The 26,984-nt window shown below is 46.9% G+C and overlaps 1 protein-coding gene across 1 annotated transcript; it reads left to right on the forward strand.

The window, feature by feature from the left end:
* Positions 1-343: 343 nt before the first annotated feature.
* FSCN2 (fascin actin-bundling protein 2, retinal) lies at positions 344-18,244 on the forward strand. Its single transcript, XM_072112516.1, has 5 exons — positions 344-1,882; positions 14,027-14,183; positions 14,536-14,657; positions 16,817-16,984; positions 17,672-18,244. The coding sequence occupies exons 1-5, from the start codon at positions 1,057-1,059 to the stop codon at positions 17,875-17,877; spliced, it is 1,479 nt and encodes a 492-aa protein (XP_071968617.1). The 5' UTR covers positions 344-1,056; the 3' UTR covers positions 17,878-18,244.
* Positions 18,245-26,984: the final 8,740 nt, after the last annotated feature.

Below are 26,984 nucleotides of genomic sequence, written 5' to 3' on the forward strand. Positions count from 1 at the left end.
GTATATATATCGATAGACATGAGAGTGTCCTGCTGTGCTCTGTGTGGGACGGGCACATTCGCCTTATGGCAGGTAACGTGTATTTAGACGCGGGTATAGACAGATGGAGACAACACAGTGGGGAGTCACTGGAAGCCTAAACGGATTAAACCTGGGAAGGAAAAAAAAAACTATCTGGATAATTGTTAAGCAGATTATACCATGGGCTCCCGAATGGGGGGACCAGGAGGTGACCTACACGAGTGGCGCAGGAATCAGAGACGAAGGTAATATTAGACAGGTGTAAAAAGGAAAAGATACAGACAGAATTGGCCTGATGGGGAGGAGGAGGGAGGGGATCCGGTTACCTGACTCTTTTATCTTTCCACCTGTACCATTTTTAGTCTGGAGGAAGGACACGGAGAGTTGGGAAAGAAATTTTTTTTAGTTTTTTTAAGTCATGGAAGGATAAATGAAGACGTCTTCCCCCCGAAGAGAAAGAAGCTTTCGATGTCGCTCTGAGAAATGAAGAGCGGAGAGAGAGAAAGTGTTCGCTCAGTTGAGTTGAATATTTGAGAAGAGACTCAACAAAAGGCGCATTGTTGCCCCGGTATACAGACTCATTGTGGTGGATGCAATAGCCGCACTATTGGTTACTGCCGGCTCGCGGTTCATTGAAAACCAGGGACGGAGCTTTTGTAATCCTAGATGTGGCCAATTAAAGCGGCTGCAGTCACCACTTGGCTGAGCAGTCTGCGTCCTAAGCTTAATATGTGAAGAGGAAAGTCCAGCTCCTCCGCGTCCAGTCTGGGAGGGGAGATGGCAATGTGCGGATTATAGGAAGGCGGCCGACAGCCCAAAGTAGAGGCAACCGGAGCAGGATCAAACCCGCGTCATTGGGTGTTAAGTTGAGGTGCTTTTAAGTTCATTCATTTTAATCCACATCTCTCCGGGCTGCTTACCAAGTGCCTACCCCTTTTTTGCGCTCCAGACTTGCTGGTAACACGAGACACTTTCGCTTGAGCGATAGTTTTTTTTTTTCGAGGAACAGAGGAAATTTAAAAAAAAAATAAAAAAATGCCAACCAATGGGATACACCAAATTCTGAAGATCCAGTTTGGATTGATCAATTGCGATAACAAGTATCTGACGGCGGAAGCTTTCGGCTTTAAAGTTTACGCTACTGCTCCGAGTCTGAAGAAGAAGCAGATATGGACTTTAGAGCAGGACGAGGTGGACAGCTCGGTGGTCTACCTCAAAAGCCACCACCTGGCAAGATATCTGTCTGCCGACAAGGATGGGAGGGTGTCGTGTGAGGCGGAAAAACCTGAGGGGGACTGTCGTTTTACCATAACTGCCCAGTCCGATGGCAGGTGGGCCCTCCAGTCCGATGTACACAAGAGGTTCTTCGGAGGTTCGGAAGACAAGTTGTCATGTTTTGCCCAAACCATTACGGAGACGGAGCTCTGGGCTGTGCACCTGGCTATCCATCCACAAGCTAACCTACTTAGCGTCAGCAGGAGAAGATACGCACATCTGAGCCCTCAAGAAGATGAGATCTCGACAGATAGTAATATACCGTGGGGTGTAGACGCCCTCATCACCCTGGTGTTCCAGGATAAAAAGTACTGCCTGAAAACGTGTGATAACAGGTACCTACGCAACGATGGGAAGCTGGTGAAAGATCCGGACAATGGCACAGGCTATACGTTGGAGTTCAAAGCTGGAAAGTTGGCCTTCAAAGATTGTAGTGGGAAGTACTTGACACCCATGGGGCCTACGGGAACACTGAAATCTGGGCGGAGCTCCAAACCTGGCAAAGATGAACTCTTCGATCTCGAGGAAAGTCACCCACAGGTTGTCTTCATGGCGTCCAATAAAAGATACATCTCCATCAGACAAGGTAAACTGAAAGCTTCACGTCAACTGCTGCTTGTGGAGTCATTGGTCAATGTATAAGATGATTGGTTCTTCCATGGTGAGAAATGTGGATGTTTATTCATGCTTTACTTAGTTTTACTTCTAGGACTTTATGCCAAAACCTTTGAGTTGTATATTGAGTGGATTTCAACAGTGCACGGTGCATAAATATTTGTTGTGACTGAGGGACATGTCTCCTTAAGTTCACATGGTGGTAAATTTGTAGCACATTTCTAGAAGTATAATCCATGAATATTAATATATGGCCCCAGAATTATGATAAGTTATTGTTTCCTCTGGCTATGCAAATCAGAAGTGCCAGTTTTGAGAAACCATGTGACCACATCTCCATTGGAATGAGTAGGGTAGAGTTTGACGTCAAAGAGGTTGTACATGGGGACCTCTTCTTACAAGGTCTTCTAAAAATTCTTCTAAATGTAATCTTCTTAAACATACGATTCTCAGAAACAAACGATGAATGTGCGAAATTTAGAAATGACCCTTTATAATAAGCCCATAAGAGCAATAGAGGTTTGTTAGCTGCGAGTTGATGTTGAGTGGGTCCTGGTTGTGACTTGGCCAAACTTCTGAAGATCCAACTTTCTAGTCTAAGCCCACTTGTGTATAGAATATGGGTTTTTTAAATTATCCATGATCATTACATACGATAAAATGAAGGAATAGTGATAAAAAGGGTTAAATATCCAGTAATAAGAAGTCAATGATTCGTGTTATTGCATGGGCAGCTCGGTTGTCTATGCAGCTTCTATGTGGAGCCAACAACTATATAGAATTTCCAGCAATTAGTGTAAAGTAATTCCAAGCTAGGACGGGATCATGGAATATCATGTGCATTTACCATTCAAGGGTAATGAAAATCCCAAATTGGTGTAAACCCAAATGAAGATGTCATGTTGGTCCTACCAAACCAAAAACAAGGTGATTTGTGCATTAGCATAGATCTAGTGAATCCACAGTGAAGCTCCTTTCCAAATCAGCAATGATCAGCAATTTTGGGCTGTCCCAAGCTCGGGAAGCCACTCGGAGTATGGAGATGTTCTTCGGGCTCCATACGATGTGTTGCTTCTAATTGTCGGAATAACCTGATGAGGTGGTTTCAACAGAAGACCTTCTATATAGGTCATCAATATCACTTAAGACTAACCCTTATTTGGGAGGAGAGCTTCATAGACTCTGTCTCTTTCTGGAGGACTCAATACACGTTCCATTTCAATGGGCCCCATGTAATACTTTATCCCACCTGTGGTGGAGCTGTAGGGAAATTGAATTCTCGTTACTGAGCTACTTTACATATCAGTAGGACAACCAAGGTGAACACGTGAGCGTCCTGAAGGTTGTGACTGGTGTAGAGGGCCCGGTATAATGTATAGGACTATAATTGTAGGGGCATATACATAAGAGCTCTGGACAGGCTGTATATAGAAAGCCAATCATGGACTTATCCCCCAGCGATTACTATTCAGCTCCATCCCTGTCCATGGCTCTCAGGAGGCAATGACATGATATAATCACCATGTTCTGTAGTCTACCCCCGGGCTGCACAAATCACTGCTGAACTTGCAGACAGAAGACATGTCACAGTCTCGAGAAAATGGGATGCGGGTGTCTGCTGGTGTTGTCAGCCTCGAGCACATGTGATCTCTACTTGTCTGAAGAACGAGAGGGTCCCATTGTGCCTTCTTCAGCGTAGAGGTGGTCACATGCCACGTGAACCTACATGAGTAGATGTCCAAATTCCCATCATAGGTTGGGTGGGTGTTGGGTACCAATTTTCAACTAGTCAATTTACTTATCATAGGTGATCATAGGTAACCCCCCCCACCCCAATGCATTTGTTGTGGATCCCTTGGAGGTGGGAGCCAATTTGATCAATCCTGCACCTCCATGGCCGACATGATACCCTTCCATGAGAACCTAGCACACCTATGGAGGAAAGTATCTGATGGCCCTTCCTTTTAGATGTTACTGGGATGGTCTAGTGGCCAACGCTAGGATGATAAGTTGTGTGACCTTCTGGAAGGCTTCGAAAGTATCAGACTGACCACATACCTTAGGGTCAAGAGTAACTTCTGTTTTATAATGGATGGGAAGGAAAACGCCAGCTCGTGAGAAGATATGAAGAATGAAGGTATGAAGAACCAACCACTAGTATGGTCTTTCATGCCATGAGTGGTATGACCTTCTAGAAGACACCCTCTGGATGTATAGCAACCCAACAGTAGCACATTGACAACATACCTGAGGGTCTCAAGGACCTTCGATTTCACAATGGATGAGAAGGAAGATGCCTGCACAAGTTCTCTTGACACTAGGATGGTATGAGGAACCAATACTAGAAGGATCTTTTGTCTTACAAGTGGGTTGTCCTTCTGGAAGACTGAGACAGTCCCATAACAAAGCCAAAGTAGCACAATGACCACATATCTGAGGGTCCAAAGTACCTTTAGTTTTACAATGGATGAGATGGAAGATGACAATGGGATGGTTTGGTTGGAGGAACCTATAGTAGAAGAATCTTACATCTGATGAGTGGTATGACCTTATAGAAGACTGCATCTGTCCATAAAAACCTTACAGCACTACATGGACCTCATACCTGAGGATTTTATCAACAGGACACAGTGGAGACGTGCACAGAGCCTTCTGGAACCACCACCACATACAACAATGGAAGATGTTACTTGAGGGTCAGAGGAACCTTCTCTTATGCATGGGATGTTACCCTGATGGCTGTGTGTCGTCAGCCAGAAGGGGGGTCTCATTTTGATCCTGGTACGAGGTGCAGTCTTCACCCAGCAGGACAATATAGTCAACCAAGATGGTTTCCAGAGAAGGGACACTTGGGAGAGGTCACCGTCCATGGTATGACCAGGTCTGATGCTTATGGTCTCCAGCCTCTCGTGACAATGTTACTCATTGATCATTTCCTCCGTCAATCTGGAGAAATGATGTCGTTAGAGGATCATGAGCCGGGATTATTTATGGGCAGGGAGTCTTTCATCTTGTGAGATACTTATGACAGGATAGACATGGATATTACCCCTGGTTATGTTACTCACAGAATAAAGTTGGGATTTATGAGATGTGTTCATCGGACTCTTGACTTAAGCGAAGGCTATGAGCAATAATCTATCCGCTCTACAAGGAGACAACCAGAGATTGACCATTCATGTGACCTTAAGCATCTTCATGGACTTTGGGCCTTTTGTCTCTTCTGTGTTCCCCTCTCAGAGGAGAGGCACCCAACGTTGGTGCAGAGCATCTCATACGTCTCAGAGGTCTGGTGGACCTGGTCAGGGGTCATCCCTCTATGATGTCCATATAACCTTATTTGTCTTCTTGAGCTAATCCCTTGGATAGGTCCCATTCATGGTGGACCAAGATAACCCTAAGCGACTGAATAGAGCAGTAGGACGCCCCAAGAGGGGGAAATTTATCCTTATTCTGGATGTAAATGGGAATATTTGCCTTCACTAACAGCAGATGGAGATCTTTGAAAACACTAAGTCTATTAGACATTTACATAAAATGTTCTATTTCTGCAGACGAGGGGGTTTCAGGGCTGGATGTACATGTACAGGCACCAAATGAGGTGAACCTTTCATCTGCAGCCTGTAAGATGATGCTCCCAGCCATGGCCGCAGGTAACACAACCCTTGTTTGGTCACATCTGATACCCCGTCTAAGGGAACCAGCAGTAACCAAGTCAACAGGTCATCCCCATCCCCCGTAATGTCCCCTGCAGCCAAAACGGCCTCCACTAAAGCTAAGCTGCTGTATACACAGAGAGGTTGGTCTATATGATTCAATCTGCACCCATTGTAAGGTATTGTCCCTGGAGATCTGTGTAATCAGACCTTTGTGTATGATGTTAGTAGCAGCAGGACTGTGATCTACGGATTTATATTCCATAATTGTACTGGAGTCCTCACACTGCTAAGCTCTGATCTCTCTGCAGAGAGTGGAATGTATTGTCCCTGGAGTGCAATATAATCAGACCTTTGTATAGGTTGTTAGTAGCAGCGGGACTATGAAATATGGATATACATATTTTCGGATTGTACTGGGACTGTGTCCTCACACTGCAGTGTTCTGAGCTCTCTACAGTCAGTATTAGTTATTGTCCCTGGAGATCTGTGTAATCATACCTTTGTGTATGTTGTTAGTAGCAGCATGACTGTGATCTATGGATTTATATTCCATGATTGTACAGGAGTCCTCACACAGCTGAGCTTTCAGAGAGTGTTATGTATTGTCCCTGGTGTGCAATATAATCAGACCTTTGTATATGTTGTTAGTAGCAGCAGGACTGTGAAATATGGATATATATTTCAGGATTGTACTGGGACTGTGTCCTCACACTCCTGTGTTCTGAGCTCTCTACAGACAGTGTTAGGTATTGTCCCTGGAGAGATGTGTAATCAGACCTTTTATGTATGATTACATAAAGAAGGACTCTGCAATATGGATTTATATTCCAGGATTGTAACTTCTCCAAGTGCACAGGAGGTCATACCTTTTCTGTATGTTGTGAGTGGCAGCAGGACTGTGGATTTACATTCCAGGATTGCAGGAAGAGTGTGTCCTCACACTGCTGTGCTCTCTGCAAAAGAGCTACTACTCAGCACCTCATTAAAATCTGTAGCAGGTTTCTGGCTAAATAACACTGTGGTACTTTGCCAGCAGAGTGAATGGGCTGTGGAGCCGCACAGAGCAGAGGTTTCACAGCACAGCAGTGTGAGGCAGGTTGTTATAGAGCAGCAGGATTGAAATTGGTTCGTGAAATCTGTATAACATAATTCATAACAAATGGAGAGATAATATATGGACCACCCCCCCAAACAGCTTAAATCAAGCTCCAGAGTCCATAGTGGTCAGGTTGTTGGTGGAAGAAGGTCCCAGAAGGTTTGTGTGTGTAAAATGTGGGTTCACATAAAATTTTTAGCAATAGTTGACAGTGGATTTCTGTGCAGAGGGGTCCGCACAATGCAGGGACCTAAAGGACCTGTAGGCAGCTATTTATCCTATTGTTATCTACTTGATGGGAACTTAGTAGGACAAGACATTACAATTTTCTTGAGATCTTTGGAAGATGAAACCAATTCCCAAAGTGACCTCAATACAGAGATGAGGTCCATAGTATCCTGACTTTAAGGACCTGCACAGTAGAAGGCCTCACCCAGTTCCAATTTTACACATTGGTCTCGCTAGACCAATGCTAATTGGTTTCGAGCTCAACTAAGCCAAGATTTTATCCTTACAATCCAAAAAGAGGTCTACTCTTAGGAACGTCTCCTCCTGCTGAAGGAGCTACAAACATGGCGCCCATTGTAACAACAGAGCCATCTCTGGATGACCTGAGAGCCATAGCGAGACACCCATGCCATGGAGCCACACAAGGTGATTTCCACTTGATGGTTTGACAGATCTTGGTCAAAATTCTGCTTTGAGATCTAGAACCTGTAAACTACTTCCTCACGCTAAGCTAGCAGTGAGACATCTACTGGATGGATGTAGATTTTAGCGTGGATCCCCAATTTTGGTGGACCTGGTGGCCTACTATTTGACATAGGTGATGTTAGAGGAAGGAGGGATCGAGTATGTTGAATTATATCAAGGCCAACATGCAAGGGTTGATCGTCCATGAGGCGAGTTGAGCCTTTTGCCTCAGGCGTGAGATGGCGGTCAGCATCAGGATTGCAGTCACCTGGATGGACTTGACACAGAAATAGTGTTTCTTCATGTACTAAAAAAAATAACATGGAGGGGGGCGCCGCTCTATAGCCCGCCTGCCTTAGAGTTTAGGTTCACCTCCACCAATTGGGTTGTGCAAAAATGCATGAATGGGGAGAGTCGCCCACAGTGTCTCTTGTCCCCCTTAAGACTCTTTTAGCAATGTCTTATCACCCAAGGACAAAGGGATCAGCGAGTTGCATCCAGACTTTCCCGATCCTTATCTCTTCCGATATCTCCCATTCGGAGAGAGAGAGAGTGAGTAGACCCCATTTATATTCGAATGTCATCTCAAAGTGGAGAATTTTCAAAGACTTTCACCTAATTTGAACGTGTACGAGCACCATTAGATACGGCATGGACCATCCAGGCCTCCAAAACATCCTTCAAACCAAGATTTTGGTGGATCATTACTTTGCTGTAAGAAGGATAGATATTTGTAATCATGGCTTTTCTCACTAGTTTCTTCCAAATGAGTCATGAAAAGAAGCTTCCCCAGAGGCAGAAGTGAGATGTACAAGGCCGGGAGGTAAGTCCTCCTCGTTCTTATGTAATAATACTGATGATTCATGGCTCCGCGGGCGATGCAATTGTCTATTTACATCGGGTTTTTTTATGCCCGGTGGTTGGCGACGTGCTAGGAGACGACCAATGTCTACAAAGAGATGTTGATTTCGGCTCAGGAGGGGCACATGCATGTATTCGGAGAAGTCTGCTGAGCCCGTACAAAGCTGATTATGCAAAATGAAGGCTAACAGCCAAGATTAAAGGAGGGTGAGGGTCGCGGAGAGCTGGAACAGCCAGATGGAAAGAGCCGCAATCAGATTAACAGGCTCAATTAGTGCCAATTGTTTAGGGAGGGAATTTGGAGACTTACCGGATTGGGGCAGAAGAGGTGGCAGGAAAGTGCCACCGAGCCAGTGATGAGCTAAACCTACAGGAAGCAATTTGTGAAGGCTCCTAAGCAGGGCCCGGCACGAGAGGGATTAGAGACAGTTCATCTGATAACTGCTGCCACAAGAGAAGAACCTCTTTGTCCGGTGAAGAAGAGGAGAAAAACAAGATACAGCCAGGCAACTAGCCAGATCATGAAGGAGCCACGTGTTTCTTAGTAATGTAGAAATAATTGCACTCCCATCCTTAGAGAAATCCACCTCCAACTTCAGGCTAAAGTTTGAATCAATCCTTGATGTTTTTACTTGCTCGAGGGGACCACGGGGTGACATCAAGGGCATCATCAGATCCTGGCATTTCCAAGTCCACGTAAAGTATTAGAGCAGACTGTCATACCTCCCAACTTTTAGGCTAGAAAAAATGGGACAAAAAGCCACTCCCCTTTTCCTAAACCACGCCCATTGACCCACCCAAACATAGTTTATGTTCTCCATCCCAATGATATTGTGGCCCCCTTTCCTCCATCACCCTCATATTATGGCCCCGTCTTCCACCACCCTCATATTGTGGCCCCCTGTCTTCCACCACCCTCATATTGTGGCCCCCTGTCTTCCACCACCCTCATATAGTGGCCCCCTGTCTTCCACCACCCTCATATTGTGGCCCCCTGTCTTCCACCACCCTCATATTGTGGCCCCCTGTCTTCCACCACCCTCATATTGTGTCCCCCTGTCTTCCACCACCCTCATATTGTGGCACCCTGTCTTCCACCACCCTCATATTGTGGCCCCATGTCTTCCACCACCCTCATATTGTGGCACCCTGTCTTCCACCACCCTCATATTGTGGCCCCATGTCTTCCACCACTCTCATATTGTGGCACCCTGTCTTCCACCACCCTCATATTGTGGCCCCATGTCTTCCACCACCCTCATATTGTGGCACCCTGTCCTCCACCACCCTCATATTGTAGCACCCTGTCTTCCACCACCCTCATATTGTGGCCCCCTGTCCTCCTCCTTTACCCTGATATTGTGGCCCCCTGTCTTCCACCACCCTGATATTGTGGCCCCCTGTCCTCCATTACCCTCATATTATGGTCCCGTCCTCCATCACCCTCATAATATGGCCCCCTGTCTTCCACCACCTTATATCGTGGCCCCCTGTTCTCCATCCCCATATTATTGTGGCCCCCGTCCTCCTCCATCACCCAACAATATTGTGGCCCCTGTTCTCCATCCCCATCACATTGTGGCCTCCTGTCCTACACCATCACCCTTATATTGTGGCCCCCTGTCCTCCATTCCACTCAAATTGTGGACACTGTCGTACACCACCCTCATATGTGCCCCCCTATCCTCATATTGTTTCCCCCTCCCCTCTTTCTTATATTTTGGTCCCCTGCCTTCATATTTAGGCCCCTGTTCTCTCTCACATTATGGCTCCTCCCTTCATATTGTGTCCCTCTGTCCTCCCCTGTTCCTGGGTATTAAACCAAAAAAAAACTTTGTTACTTACCCTTTCCTCAATCCCCCACACTCCTGCTCCTCTTCTACCGAGCCTCTGACATGATGGAAGAAGGGGAGGGGCCAGTCAGGGGAGGAGCTACCTCCACACATCTCTTCTGTAGAGCAACAAGAGCTGATCCCTCCTCCTGGTCTGTGCTCTGTAATCTAGTGTGTTGGCACGGTTGTTGTTGGCAGGCGTGATGACATCACCGCATCACACCCACCAGCGTGATGATGTCACTGCATCGCGCTGGCCTGCATCAAGTTCTGAGAGGATAGTAGGGGTAGTTTGGAAGTGGATCGGATCTTAAGGTAGAGCATAAGGAAGCTGAAGATTCCTCACTGCAACATAATATTCAACTGTATTTGCATCCAAAAGGACACGGATACAGTGGAAAGAGGCACAAGAGGGGGAAGTGTAACCCCTGTAATATTTGACAAAAACATTCTTTAGCACTAGCTGGATCAGTGAGGCCTTATGGATATGTTCAGCAGAAATGTATGGACCTAGATTTTACCCCATTAACCTACCAGCCCCCTCACATAGAATTTCACATTTTCACATCTCACGTTTCTAGAATTTCTTCTTTCATGTGAAATCTCACCCGTTTACCTATTTTAAAAAAAATCTCCCCAAAGTCATGTGAAAAATGAGCAGAGAAGAGTGATATTTTACTTTAAAAGGAGTCATGTTTAGAGGTAGTGTAAATTCAGAGACCCCTATATTCGGTTCTGTAGTACATAGAAACATGCTGCTGGTGTCATATTAAAGATAGGAATCTCATCTCTCAGGTCGCTTTAGGATTATAGTTTTGTGATCCACACAGGTAGAGTTATAGGCAGATAAATAAAAAGGTGGGATCTAGATTCTTACCTGCAGATCACATTCCCAAGTATATGGGGAATTTATCACGATTGGCGTATTGGGCACCCCCTAAACCCACCAGCGCACTGTAGATATATTAGGAGATTCCAGAAGCGCGCTCCGCAAGGATAGACCAGACTCGACCTGGAAAAGATTTCAGCTATAGTCTCCACTAGTTTTCATAGAGGTGTTCTGGACGGATGAGATGTGATCCATATCTTTAAAATGACATCAATACCATGTTTCTAGGTGCTATAGAACAGAAGAAAGGGGCGTCTGAAGTGACTCTGCAGCCTTTAAACTTGACTCATCTCACATCAAAATCCAACTCTTCTCTGCTCATTGTCACAAAACTTTCACTCGAATGTGACCGAGCTGCAAACAGACCATGTGACTAATGGAGTGGTGGTGCACTCCTTAGCTGACCCTAGACCTATTCCATACATCCCCCAACATACAGATGTCTGGTCTGGCTGAGAGAACGCCTCTGATGATGACTTATCTCCCCCTTAAGATCAAAGCTTCAGGGATTAAGAAACCTAAAATTTTTCCAAGATTCTTCATTTTCTGGACTGCAGCATCCAGATATATATTATATATATATATATATATATATATATATATATAGCTAGCCCATGTTCTAATACATCTGTAACACTCTAGGCTAGCCCATATTCTAGTAGGGCCGGCCGCCTTGTGTTGACACAGGTTGTACACCAAGTAACGTCAAGATAAGAGCTGAAAATCCTGACGAATCTCCGTCATGAGCAACCCCTGGTACACAAAGACCTGCTCACCGGATATGGTCCATCAAACGTTGAGGCAAAGCTACTGCACAATTTCCTCCCTCCGGGTACGAAATACAGTAGATCCCTCCCCCTAACATGAAACATATGCTCACAGAGAAATGTATATGCTAGAGAAATTAATATTTCATGCTAAGGAATGTCCGTCCAAACATCTAGGGGCTATCTGGGGGCCCTATAGATCTACAGCACATCTCATCTACCAGGGACACATGTCATGTATTAACCCAACGCAGACCCAGCGCATTAGAGAGTTAATAACTTGGTGGGTTCTTTATAGTAATTGCAGTAAATTGCAGACATCCCTGACCGGCCACATGGTTTCCATGTGATAACAATGCAGGCATTCAGCACCTCATAGCAGGACTCCCGGGCGGCCTCTGATCCTCCTCCACTCCTATCCCCAATGTAACTATCTGTGAGTGTGAAGAGCCGCCCGAGTGGTGCTCAACACAACGTGCAGGTCAGAGGAGACAACCAGGTCCCCGGCCGAGGACACAAGTGGCTTCAATGAGGCTCCACTCCAGAACAACTCAAGTCCTTGTCCTGTGAGAAGAAGAGTCCAACTTTACGTCACATCTGATGGTCGCTGAGAACTTTTTGGTAACATTGAACACCTTAATTGAAGCTACATGGATGCTCTAGACTTTATTTTTGGCTATTCGAATCCACCGGTCAATGGAGGCCAAACCTGGATCTTGAACAATTTTTGCATTGTGGCCCAGCAGGTTATATTTCCTTCATCTTCACTGGGTTAGGGATGCATCAGACCAGGCCGCCTTCTTCCAATGCTCCATTTCTGATGCTGATGGTGGACGGAGGTTTCCAAGGGCTATCGTATCCCATAATCATGGCAATGTTAATACTGTGCATTGAAATTTATGACACAAGTTGCCCCAAAGTTTACTCTATGCACTGAGATTTATGACACAAGCTGCCATACAGCTAACTCTGTGCACTGAGATTTACGACATATGCTGCCCCACAGCTAACTCTGTGCACTGAGATTTACGACATAAGCTGCCCCACGGCTAACTTTGTGCACTGAGATTTTTTACATAAGCTGTGCCACAGCTAACTCTGTGCACTGAGAGTTATGGCACAAGCTGTCCCGCAGCAAACTCTGTGCACTGAGAGTTATGGCACAAGCTGTCCCGCAGCAAACTCTGGGCACTGAGATTTTTGACACAAGCTTCCCCAGATAACTCTGTGCACTGAGATTTACGACACATGTACCTCCCACTTATGACTTTGGTCTGCGATCTCTGAGTCTTCATATACACCGCTAGATTATTTCAGCAGCCGTCAAATTGGGCCAAGCGTCCGTCACAAACTGTGAATTTGCCTAATTTTCTTTGTTTGCTGACTAATATACCCCATCCCTTGTTGGTCCCCAATGTTATTCACTGTCAGGTTCTTCTCCATCCAAGGGTCCACTTTGGTCCCACAGGTGATATACTAAAGGACCAGCTGCTGTAAATGTTACACCTGGCTATGACAGAGAAGTATCAGGCACAAACTGTCCATATTATCTTATGGATTGTAAGATCTTGTAAGCAGGGCCTTGATGCCTCTTTTTACTCTGTAACGTATGTCTGTACATTGTCCATGTAAAATGCTGTGAAATATTTTGTTGCAATGTTTATACAAATTTTTACCCTACTGCAAACAGGTATCCTTTGGTCCCATGCACACGACTAAATTGGGGGCCATGATCTGGCCAAACAAAATGCGGTCAGATCATGCTTTCCCCCTGTAGTGACACCCGGCCCTGGTGCGGTGAGAATACAAAATCTCACTGCACCATCACCGAGTCAGACAGCAGCAAAAGATGGAACAGGTCCAATTTTTGGCCTGATTTGCGCCATGCTCACTTAGCTTCCAATGGAGAGGGGGTAAGGAGAGCTCAACCCGTTTGTTTGGCCGGGTTCCATGTTCATGTAGCTTTAGTTGTATCTGGTCCAGTGGGTGGAGACCTAGCTGCTGTGACTCCCTGCTCCCCTCTCAATAGACATCTATGTAATCTGACATCTCAGTGGGTTTCTGTATACCTTACTAGCAAGGAGGAATTCAGCTGAAATTGAAGTTGAAGGAGGGAACATGAATACATAGAGATTACACTTTCCTCTGATGAGATATATTTCAGTTTCTTGTTGAAAAGTTCTTCATTATTTATGTCGAAAAACATATTTTTTTCCAAATTTTTCCAAAGATCTAGTTGTACCATATTCTTATATACCAGGAGAAAATCTTCCATGACTCCTCGTCTTCTACACTGACATGTTGCTTTCCATCTTCAGGTATAAATGTCTCTGCCAACCAAGATGAGGAGACGGACTATGAAACCTTCCAAATGCAGATCGACAAGGAAACCAAAAAGTGTATTTTTCACACCAGTTCTGGCAAGTACTGGACCCTTGTGAGTCACGGTGGGATCCAGTCGACGGCCACAGAAATGTAAGTACTGCATGACGAATATGATTCATCTGAAGGACGTGGATGCCTACACACACATGGAACAGTTTAAAGGGAGTTTGTCAGGCCATGTAGGGGTCTTTAATAGCAGAAAAGAGACATACCACTGCGATCACAAGCCCATAAAGACATGCAGATGTCATCTATTTATGGATATGGAAATCAGCCGGCAAGTGCACTAGGGGCGGGGCATGGTTTGACTACTGAAATACCATGACACTTGAATGATAATCTTGTAGACTTTTAGTTAGGGTTGTCCAGGAGTGTCCTTGCCCTGGCCTGGCAGGGATGCTAGGTCACCCCCTAAATGGTGTTCTCCTCTTACCACCCACAGAGCTGCCAACACAATGTTTGAGATTGAATGGAGAGGCCGGAGAGTGGCGCTGAGAGCCAGTAATGGAAAGTATATCTGTACCAAGAAGAACGGGCAGCTGGCGGCCGTGTGCGACTCAGTTGGTGAGTTTACCAAGATGGAATCTGCCTTCCTGTACGTAGTCAGCGATAAGAGGGGGAATAGTCTTCTCCCTGATGGGACATAGTGTGTATTTGATCTTAGTGCCCCCGGACCCCGAGTGTCAGCGTGTCCCTGTCCTGTCCCCCCAAGTGTCAGCGTGTCCCTGTCCTTTCCCCCAAGTGTCAGCGTGTCCCTGTCCTGTCCCCCCAAGTGTCAGCGTGTCCCTGTCCTGTCCCCCCAAGTGTCAGCGTGTCCCTGTCCTGTCCTCCCAAGTGTCAGCGTGTCCCTGTCCTGTCCTCCCAAGTGTCAGCGTGTCCCTGTCCTGTCCCCCCAAGTGTCAGCGTGTCCCTGTCCTGTCCCCCCAAGTGTCAGCGTGTCCCTGTCCTGTCCCCCAAGTGTCAGCGTGTCCCTGTCCTGTCCCCCCAAGTGTCGGCGTGTCCCTGTCCTGTCCCCCCAAGTGTCGGCGTGTCCCTGTCCTGTCCCCCCAAGTGTCGGCGTGTCCCTGTCCTTTCCCCCAAGTGTCAGCGTGTCCCTGTCCTGTCCCCCCAAGTGTCGGCGTGTCCCTGTCCTTTCCCCCAAGTGTCAGCGTGTCCCTGTCCTGTCCCCCCAAGTGTCAGCGTGTCCCTGTCCTGCACCCCAAGTGTCAGCGTGTCCCTGTCCTGTCCCCCAAGTGTCAGCGTTTCCCTGTCCTGTCCCCCCAAGTGTCAGCGTGTCCCTGTCCTGTCCCCCAAGTGTCGGCGTGTCCCTGTCCTTTCCCCCAAGTGTCAGCGTGTCCCTGTCCTGTCCCCCAAGTGTCAGCGTTTCCCTGTCCTGTCCCCCCAAGTGTCAGCGTGTCCCTGTCCTGTCCCCCCAAGTGTCAGCGTGTCCCTGTACTATACCCCAAGTGTCAGCGTGTCCCTGTCCTGTCCCCCCAAGTGTCGGCGTGTCCCTGTCCTTTCCCCCAAGTGTCAGCGTGTCCCTGTCCTGTCCCCAAGTGTCAGCGTGTCCCTGTCCTGTCCCCCCAAGTGTCAGCGTGTCCCTGTCCTTTCCCCCAAGTGTCAGCGTGTCCCTGTCCTTTCCCCCAAGTGTCAGCGTGTCCCTGTCCTTTCCCCCAAGTGTCAGCGTGTCCCTGTCCTGTCCCCCCAAGTGTCAGCGTGTCCCTGTCCTTTCCCCCAAGTGTCAGCGTGTCCCTGTACTATACCCCAAGTGTCAGCGTGTCCCTGTCCTGTCCCCCCAAGTGTCAGCGTGTCCCTGTCCTGCACCCCAAGTGTCAGCGTGTCCCTGTCCTGCACCCCAAGTGTCAGCGTGTCCCTGTCCTGCACCCCAAGTGTCAGCGTGTCCCTGTCCTGCACCCCAAGTGTCAGCGTGTCCCTGTACTTTACCCCAAGTGTCAGCGTGTCCCTGCCCTGTCCCCCAAGTGTCAGCGTGTCCCTGTCCTGTCCCCAAGTGTCAGCGTGTCCCTGTCCTGCACCCCAAGTGTCAGCGTGTCCCTGTCCTGTCCCCCGAGTGTCAGCGTGTCCCTGTCCTGTCTCCCAAGTGTCAGCGTGTCCCTGTCCTGTCCCCCGAGTGTCAGCGTGTCCCTGTCCTGTCCCCCCAAGTGTCAGCATGTCCCTGTCCTGTCTCCCAAGTGTCAGCGTGTCCCTGTCCTATCTCCCAAGTGTCAGCGTGTCCCTGTCCTGTCTCCCAAGTGTCAGCGTGTCCCTGTCCTGTCCCCCAAGTGTCAGTCTGCTATGTGAAAAGTAAAAGTAGAGAAGGTACAATACACCAGGTTAGTAGGGAGATTACTTACCCATGACTACGGGGTATGGCTGGGGTCAGCGTGCTATCATTGATTATGGAAATGACTGGGAACATCTGTTACTTAGCGGAGGTGACAGGAGGTGACATGGTCAATTGCAGGAGGGTAATTGGGGCTCATTTACTAAAACTAGGATTAGAAAGCCGCATAAGAAGACCCCAGCATAATAAATGGCAGCTGCTAAATGGTTTATACTGGGGCACAGGAGACCCATCTCCTCACCACATATGGCTCTTCTGATACTATCCCCGCATAGTCTAGTCCATCTACTTCCATCATTACACATAGCGGGTCATGGGGGTCCTGTCATCTTATGTCTGCGACATTATACACTGCACAGGGCGGTAGCTGGATGACTGTACCATTACCTTCATGTGTCCTCAGGTGAAGATGAAGAGTTCACCCTCAAGCTGATTAATAGGCCAATCCTGGTCCTGCGCGGGGATCTGGGGTTCGTCTGCTACCACAAAACCTCAAATACCCTGGACGCGAACCGCTCGTCATACGACGTCTTCCAGATCATCTTCAATAACGGAGCCTACCAAATCAAAGGTTACATGTCCTTAATATGTCTATATCATCTTATATATATCTATGTATCTATCTATCTATCTCACATCCATATATCTCATATCTATCTCATATCTATCTATCTCATATCTATCTCATATCTATCTCCTATCTATCTATCCATCTCATATCTATCTATCTCCTATCTATCTATCTCATATCTATCTATCTATCTCCTATCTATCTATCTATCTCATATCTATCTATCCATCTATCTCATATCTATCTCATATCTATCTATCTATCTATCTATCTATCTCATATCTATCTCATATCTATCTATCTATCTCATATCTATCTCATATCTATCACATATCTATCTATCTATCTATCTATCTATCTATCCATCTATCTATCCATCTATCCATCTATCTCATATCTATCTCATATCTATCTCATATCTATCTCATATCTATCTATCTATCTATCTCATATCTATCTATCTATCTATCTATCTCATATCTATCTATCCATCTATCTCATATCTATCTATCTATCTCATATCTATCTCATATCTATCTATCTATCTATCTATCTATCTATCTATCTATCTATCTCATATCTATCCATCTATCTCATATCTATCTATCTATCTCATATCTATCTATCTATCTCATATCTGTCTAGTGATTGTGGGATAGCCCCTTTATTTTATGCTCTTTCTTCTAGGCCAAGGTGGAAAGTTCTGGTACATCTCAAGTAACGGCACCATCTGTTCGGACGGAGACATGTCCGAGGATTTCTTTTTCGAGTTCCGGGAATATAACCGCGTGGCCATTAAAGGCAAAAACGGCAAATATCTACGTGGGGACCAGGCGGGCACCCTGAAGGCGGATGCAGAATCTGTGAATGGCGCCACCCTCTGGGAATACTGAGTCACCAGCCGGCACAGCTTAGGTCTAGGGGACATTAGAGGGTCCGCACCATGGACTGGCACATAGAGGGGGCGAGCAGGGAGCCAAATGGTGACCTATGGACACAACGGCGCTCTAGGATCATGGGAAACGCATGTAATTATCTATATATTATGATACGTCTAGTGTTAGATATGTAAATTAGCTTCTATGTGTCCGGCACATGATCTAAGGGGCACGTGCTGGAGCTCTGCAGCGATTATACATTAAGGCGGCCCCACAAGGGGTTAACAGAGGGGGTTGGGGCGCTTTTTTTTATACCATTTATAAATGAGGTGCTGCTGCGTTCACTCACAAAATCAATAAAGACAAATTTGTTGGCAAAGACGATGAAAGACGCCCGGCTCTGTGTGCGATCCCGGCCCTTGCATAGATCTCTATACACTCATGCACTGGAGAAACAAAGGGTTAATAATGCCCCCTCCTCGCTAACCCACTGAACCCCTTCTCAATAAAGCTGGACCCACCACCACCAAAGCGATTGTCACCCAACTTTCCCAGATTCAGAATATGTAGTATTAGTCCTGGGCTCAGGATCATCAGGCAGGGCCTCCCCAGCACAGGAAGAGTTAATACCAGCAGGAAGGAAGTGCACGCTGCACTTGTATCTTGCCTATTTTTGAAAGGGAAGAGCCCCCCCCCCCAATCCTAAAAACATGTCTCCGTAGCACGGTGAAGGGCACAATGGCTCTGCTTGCATGCTACATACAGCTGAGGTGCTCGTGACAGTGTATCATGTCCTAAATACTTATTCTTTTACAAATAGATTCAATGTAACTATACTTATTGGATGCATACAGGGCTCCATCCTTAAAGGGAACCCGTCACCAGTCTATAACTTACTAAACTACCAGCCCCTCAGGGAAGAATTGTACTTTCTAGAATTCCCTCATTTATGTGAAATCACCCGATTTTCCTATAAAAATTTCCCCAAAGTCATGTGATAATGAGAGCAGAAGAGTCAGATTTGCGATGAGATGAGTCAAGTTTATTGTTTCCAGGGGTTGTGTCACTTCTGTACTTTAGCATCTGGGATCATGCTGCTGGTGTCATATTGAAACTGAAGGATCTCATCTTTCAGATCCCATCAGGCTTATGGCTTTGTGAGCTACAGAACTAAAGATTCAGACTTGAAGCTGTGAGCTGCGGATAAAGATCCAGTTCACGCCTATGTTTTAATTGCCTGTATGAGCCTGATCTGATTAGATAAGATTCTTATCTTTAATATGCCACCAGCAGCATGTTAATAGGTGCTATAGAACAAAATATACGGGATTCTGAAGTGACACTCCCCCTGCAGCCTATAAACTTGACTCATCTCATGCAAAAATGGGATGAAAAGAGTCATATTTGCCTGACTTTGGGGAATTTTTTTTTTACAGGTAAACAGGTGAGAGTTCATATAAAGTAGGCGTGGTCAAGCGACCCTGAACACGGACATGGTCAGTATGTGATCATATAGGCCGGGCTCATACAATGGTTCTGTGTGATGGAAGAAAGGGTTAATCCTGTGTATCCGGCGGCCATGGTTGCACAATGGTGAGGCAAGCGCTGAGGCTGCACCTTCACCCCTGTCCTCTTTTGCACAATGGCCGTAGGGGAGGGTCAGCGCTGGACTGAGCCTTTACCATATGTGGGGAGATGCGATGCTCTGCACACTTTACTCTCACAGTCCGGGGCCCCTCCCACTGCAAAAACTCCTTCCCTAAATTGGAAGTCCCTTTATGGTCACTAGTATTTGGGCTCAGAGGAACTGATGTGTCTTATTTTTTTTCCTTATTAGAATACACTTAACCCTTTATGTACTGCAAACTCTTCAACATATCCTAATTCTTCATTCAGGCCTATAAACCTGCGAGGATTGTGCACATCATCTCCGTGTAGCCTGCAACCAATCATCAACATGACACCGAACTATACACCTAGTCTGCACCTACTTCACCCAGTTTGCATCTTATCTGCACCCAGTCTGCACCTACTTCACCCAGTCTGCACCTACTAATCTGCACCCAGTCTGCACCTACTTCACCCAGTCTGCTTCTAATCTGCACCAGTCTGCACCTACTTCACCCAGTCTCCTTCTAATCTGCACCAGTCTGCACCTACTTCACCCAGTCTCCTTCTAATCTGCACCCAGTCTGCACCTACTTCACCCAGTCTCCTTCTAATCTGCACCCAGTCTGCACCTACTTCACCCAGTCTCCTTCTAATCTGCACCCAGTCTGCACCTACTTCACCCAGTCTGCTTCTAATCTGCACCAGTCTGCACCTACTTCACATTGTCTGCTCCTAATCTCCACTAATGTCTACACCTTCATCACATGGTGTGAACCTAGTCCTAGCACCGTCTCCATCTATGCAAAAGCAGCGAGTCTGCACCTATGTCACATGGTTTAAACCTAGTATTAAAATAGTCTGTACCTACATTACGGGGTTTGAACTTAGTCTTAAAATAGTATACATCTATGTCATGTTGACTGAACCTAGTCTTAAAATATTCCACCTACATCACGTGGTGTGAACTTAGTCTTAAGATAGTCTGCACCGATGTCAAGTGGTTTGAACCTGGTTTTAAGATAGTATACATCTATGTCACATGGAATGACCCTAGTCTGTAGATAGTCTGCACCAATGTCACGTGGTTTAAACTGAGCCTTACTTTACTCTACACCTATATCATATGGTGTGAACCGAGCCTTCAAAACCTAGTCTATGGTTAAGGGTCCTAAATAGACCTGTATATTAGGTTTGTGTGGCCTCAATTTAAGAAAAACAAAAACATTTGTACTCGCCTGGATGTGAGTGAGATGAGGAACCTAGGACTCATATCTGCAGGTCCTGTGCCGGCGCCTCCTCTCACAGTGTGGCAGTTGATACTGGGATATCTTGGCTTCGCTGCGCATGTGCCGTACCTATGGGGTGCTGCGCATGCGCCGTACCTATGGGGTGCTACGCATGCGCCGTGCCTATGGGGTGCTACGCATGCGCCGTGCCTATGGGGTGCTACGCATGCGCCGTGCCTATGGGGTGCTACGCATGCGCCGTGCCTATGGGGTGCTACGCATGCGCCGTGCCTATGGGGTGCTACGCATGCGCCGTGCCTATGGGGTGCTACGCATGCGCCGTGCCTATGGGGTGCTACGCATGCGCCGTGCCTATGGGGTGCTACGCATGCGCCGTACCTATGGGGTGCTACGCATGCGCCGTACCTATGGGGTGCTACGCATGCGCCGTACCTATGGGGTGCTAAGCATGCGCCGTACCTATGGGGTGCTAAGCATGCGCCGTACCTATGGGGTGCTACGCATGCGCCGTACCTATGGGGTGCTACGCATGTGCCGTACCTATGGGGTGCTACGCATGCGCCGTACCTATGGGGTGCTACGCATGCGCCGTACCTATGGGGTGCTACGCATGCGTCGTACCTATGGGGTGCTACGCATGCGCCGTACTTATGGGGTGCTACGCATGTGCCATACTTATGGGGTGCTACGCATGCGCCGTACCTATGGGGTACTACACCAGCTTGCAGAGCTCCAGATGAAGGGAAGTATAAACTTTTTTTTTTTTTGTGTGACCATGGTAAAATTTCATATGGGGTGATTTGGGACACTAATCCACAGGTCCATATGGACGGGTGGGTTGTTTAATGTCCCATATAGCCCCAGCCAAACATAGAAAGTGTAACCCAGTCTCAAGTTAGTCTGGTGTGCTTCAAGCCTTACCTACATCACACAGGTTATACCTGATCTTGTTTGCACCTACTCCGTACAGTCGTCTCTCACCTAGCCTGCATCCATCACATACTTCACATGATTGTCACACATTGTGACTCCAGCCTACACCTTCCGCACATTGACAGCACCCACATGGCCCAGCTCCAGCTAGTCTGCACCCACTACACCAAGGTGCATAGCTATCCCTCCAAGCCTCCTCCATACACATGTATGCTCAGTCTGTGTAGGTAATGAAGCTGCTGCCAGGCTTGGACCCCGGGTGTGATGCCATTATCAGGCGTTATTGCATTGCTGCCCCCTGTTGTTATTGGTATTTACATGCAGGAGCGTGAGCCGGTATATCTCTATATAAGGAGATGGGGAGAGCAGCGCATGTAAAGGAGGAAGCCATGCAGGATGTGACTATAGATCCTCTCTCTCCATCATAGTGAAACACCATTATGCACTGATATTATACCTAATGGTATGTGCCATATGCATCACCTATAGCTGTATATGTAGGTATCTAGGATGCTTATGGCACCACCGCACTGATACGTCTTACAATGTGCCCCATTGTTAATATCAGACAGGTTCCCCAGCACAATGTGACCTGAAAGGATAGTTGTCTGACTCCATGAACTAGATCTGGGCGCCGCTTATCCGGGCGCAGAAATAACTTGACAATCCGGTTGTTTTGGGAGCATCAAGAGAAGGCCGAGAGCAGGATGTACACGGAAGCCCCGGGCTCCTGGCAGGAATGGGGATACACACATTCACTCCAGAAATTAAATTCCATTTTCATTATACAATTATTACAATATATCAGATATAACGCTACAGGGCCTAGAAAACCCCTTCCATTTACAGCTGTAAGAAGCCGATTATCCAATTAGTTTTTTTTGTAGCTCCGACAAATTCATGCACCAGACGTTCACTGTAGTTCTGGCATTCATGAACCAGGAGGAACTGGATGAAGACTGATCTATGACAGGCAAGGAGTAAATACTGAAACCTAATCTAGGCCAGACTAGGAATGTCACCGCTGCCATGTGTAGAATTCCTATGGATTACTTTCCAATACAGACAACACTTTGGGAATGCAGTCACCAAACCGGAATGTAAAGATCTGATGGTGAGATGACAAGTCACTGATCGGACACGTGACCTATAATGACATCTATGTGTAAGTGTATGGAAGGGTAATGGATACAATATCAACAGGGCTGGGTGGTGCCGAGTATGTTCATCACTACAGCCTGAAGAATAGTGAGTGCAGCTCTGGGGTATAATACAGGATGTAACTCAGGATCAGTACAGGATAAGTAATGTCATGTATGTACACAGCGACTGCACCAGCAGCAGAATAGTGAGCGCAGCTCTGGAGTATAATACAGGATGTATCTCAGGATCAGTACAAGATTAGTAATGTTATGTATGTACACAGTGACTGCACCAGCAGCAGAATAGTGAGTGCAGCTCTGGGGTATAATACAGGATGTAACTCAGGATCAGTACAGGATAAGTAATGTCATGTATGTACACAGGGACTGCACCAGCAGCAGAATAGTGAGTGCAGCTCTGGGGTATAATACAGGATGTAACTCAGGATCAGTACAGGATAAGTAATGTCATGTATGTACACAGTGACTGCACCAGCAGCAGAATAGTGAGTGCAGCTCTGGGGTATAATACAGGATGTAACTCAGGATCATACTGGTAAGTAATGTCATGTATGTACACAGTGACTGCACCAGCAGCAGAATAGTGAGTGCAGCTCTGGGGTATAATACAGGATGTAACTCAGGATCAGTACAGGATAAGTAATGTCATGTATGTACACAGTGACTGCACCAGCAGCAGAATAGTGAGTGCAGCTCTGGATTATAATACAGGATGTAACTCAGGATCAGTACAGGATAAGTAATGTCATGTATGTACACAGTGACTGCACCAGCAGCAGAATAGTGAGTGCAGCTCTGGGGTATAATACAGGATGTAACTCAGGATCAGTACAGGATAAGTAATGTCATGTATGTACACAGTGACTGCACAGCAGCAGAATAGTGAATGCAGCTCTGGAGTATAATACAGGATGTAACTCAGGATCAGTACAGGATAAATAATGTCATGTATGTACACAGTGACTGCACCAGCAGCAGAATAGTGAGTGCAGCTCTGGGGTATAATACAGGATGTAACTCAGGATCAGTACAGGATAAGTAATGTCATGTATGTACACAGTGACTGCACCGGCAGCAGAATAGTGAGTGCATCTCTGGAGTATAATACAGGATGTAACTCAGGATCAGTACAGGATAAGTAATGTCATGTATGTACATGGTGACTGCACCAGCAGCAGAATAGTGAGTGCAGCTCTGGAGTATAATACAGGATGTAACTCAGGATCAGTACAGGATAAATAATGTCATGTATGTACACAGTGACTACACCAGCAGAATAGTGAGTGCAGCTCTGGGGTATAATACAGGATGTAACTCAGGATCAGTACAGGATAAGTAATGTCATGTATGTACACAGTGACTGCACCAGCAGCAGAATAGTGAGTGCAGCTCTGGAGTATAATACAGGATGTAACTCAGGATCAGTACAGGATAAGTAATGTCATGTATGTACACAGTGACTGCACAGCAGCAGAATAGTGAGTGCAGCTCTGGAGTATAATACAGGATGTAACTCAGGATCAGTACAGGATAAGTAATGTCATGTATGTACACAGTGACTGCACCAGCAGCAGAATAGTGAGTGCAGCTCTGGTGTATAATACAGGATGTAACTCAGGATCAGTACAGGATAAGTAATGTCATGTATGTACACAGTGACTGCAGCAGCAGCAGAATAGTGAGTGCAGCTCTGGAGTATAATACAGGATGTAACTCAGGATCAGTACAGGATAAGTAATGTCATGTATGTACACAGTGACTGCACCAGCAGCAGAATAGTGAGTGCAGCTCTGTAGTATAATACAGGATATACAGGATATAATACAATGTGTCTCTTATTATTCCTAATTAATGTATTCCACTAATTAAAAAGTCTCTACTTTTAATGAGACTTGTCATTGTCATTCCTTGCTGTACTACTTGTGTATAGTGACTTCTGCATGGCGGTCACATGACTGGGCGTATTGTTTCCGGGCCCCAGTGATAAGCATCGGCTTCCTGCTCTGCTCCAGGCTTTACATTACAGGGCGGCAGCGTCTATAGGCGATTCCTTATAAGGACATTTCAGAGCCCCATGTGCTGCACTTCCATATGTACAAGACACAATGAGCTGCAGCCATTAGCAGACAATGACCCGGCCCCGGGGTCCTCGGGGGATATCTGCACGTGCATGGCTTTTCAGGTTTTTGGTTTTTATTAATGTAGTTTTTGAAGCAAAACAAAAGGTTCCAAATCTTTAAAAAAACTAAAAAACAAAAACTTCCTACTCTTGGCAACAATGTGAATACATCCTTATGCTACATGTATGTGATGTGCGGCCTGTGTTATTAGTTATGGTGGGGTATTCCTATAGTAGCACAGCCCCCACAATGTGTGGCCCCCGGATAACCTCCACATTACACTGAATATTCTGATACCCCACTACAGTGGACCATGCTGGGGGTTGTAGTCTTAGAGGTCGGCCTCATAGTCTCTCCATTCATTATAATGCAGGGTAACACATTAGTAGGACCCTGGACCAATCCATTACAGCAGGGGGGGGGGGGGGGTAGACCCTCGATAATCACCTACTGACCCAACTCCTCTAGTCAGATCTGCATTGTGCTGTGGTTTTGGTGCACTTGCACCCCCTCATCTAGAGAATGATGCCCATGGGTGATGTAACCACTAGGTGCACATCTTGTTACTATGCTTCTTGTACTCAATGTATCAGTGTGCGATGCAATCTACAGCTCGGTCTGTGTATTAGGGGCCTGGAGCCCCCCACCCCCCCTTCTTATTCTGTATATAAACCTGCAGAGCGAGTTTCCTCCACAGCCGACTCCTCGCACATTCCCCAGATGCTGATACAGCTCTATGTAAACTTTGTGTAACTAAGATAAAGTTGTGTAGAGTGAATGTATCCCAAGGAATTCCAGTGACATAAGAGGCTCCGTGCCAGGTACCAGCCTCTCCGCTGCCCCCCTATGTGCTCTGTACAATACCCAGGGCTCTGATACACTCTAGACCCCCCTTCACAGGACCAGCGCCTCCCCCATAACTAAGAAAGTCTAGCGCAAGTCATAGCATAGAATAAGGCTTTGTTCTCAGTGCCCCCATAATAGAGTTAGTAACACTCCCTGTATAACAGCCCATTGTCCGCTGTAGAAACCCCAGTGCCCCCATAACATAGCTCTCCTCATTGCACCCAATATATAGAAGCAGAACCTCAGCGCACCCCCGGCAGAACCCATCAGCGCACCCCCGGCAGAACCCATCAGCGCACCCCCGGCAGAACCCATCAGCGCACCCCCGGCAGAACCCATCAGCGCACCCCCGGCAGAACCCATCAGCGCACCCCCGGCAGAACCCATCAGCGCACCCCCGGCAGAACCCATCAGCGCACCCCCGGCAGAACCCATCAGCGCACCCCCGGCAGAACCCATCAGCGCACCCCCGGCGGAACCCATCAGCGCACCCACGGCGGAACCCATCAGCGCACCCACGGCGGAACCCATCAGCGCACCCACGGCGGAACCCATCAGCGCACCAATGGCAGAACCTCAGCGCACCAATGGCAGAACCTCAGCGCACCCATGGCAGAACCTCAGAGCACCCACGGCAGAACCCATCAGCGCACCCACGGCAGAACCTCAGCGCACCCACGGCAGAACCTCAGCGCACCCACGGCAGAACCTATCAGCGCACCCACGACAACCCTTCCTTCATAGTCCTGCGCCCCTGTATACGCCGCACAATGTACTCCATTCCATCAGGGGGCGCTGTGCACTTTCTATTGGGGTCTGTATACATCTTGTAGGATCTGAATCTTAATCTACACAATGTTTCCATTATATTAGGTATTTTGCATTTAATTCTTAGTAAAAAAAATTCCAAATTAGTTGCAAATGAGTTTAAGTTTTATGCTGCAGTCACCAATCCGTGGACACCCACAGCAGCCTTACCGTACATGCAGACAGCTCCATAACACTGCATAGTGGTCGTGCTAGGTTACTGCAGCTCAGCTCCATGTAAAATGAATGCGAGCCAAGTTGCAGTTCCCCTACTTGGCCACTACTTAATCTTCTGCTTCCTGCTCCGCACATCCAGGGACGCTGCCAGCAGTCAGACCCTAGGGATAGGTCGTGAATACCAAATTCCTGAAGAACCCCTTTAAGAAAGCAAAAAT

Source organism: Engystomops pustulosus, chromosome 6 (assembly GCF_040894005.1).
Source record: "Engystomops pustulosus chromosome 6, aEngPut4.maternal, whole genome shotgun sequence".
In the NCBI taxonomy this organism is placed as follows: domain Eukaryota; kingdom Metazoa; phylum Chordata; class Amphibia; order Anura; family Leptodactylidae; genus Engystomops; species Engystomops pustulosus.

Bases quoted from the DNA above. Each gene is read 5' to 3' on its own strand.
- FSCN2 (XM_072112516.1), top strand. From the start codon at position 1,057: ATGCCAACCAATGGGATACACCAAATTCTGAAGATCCAGTTTGGATTG. The intron at 1,883-14,026 runs GTAAACTGAAAG...TTCCATCTTCAG, and splicing joins ATACATCTCCATCAGACAAG to GTATAAATGTCTCTGCCAAC. The intron at 14,658-16,816 runs GTGAGTTTACCA...ATGTGTCCTCAG, and splicing joins GGCCGTGTGCGACTCAGTTG to GTGAAGATGAAGAGTTCACC.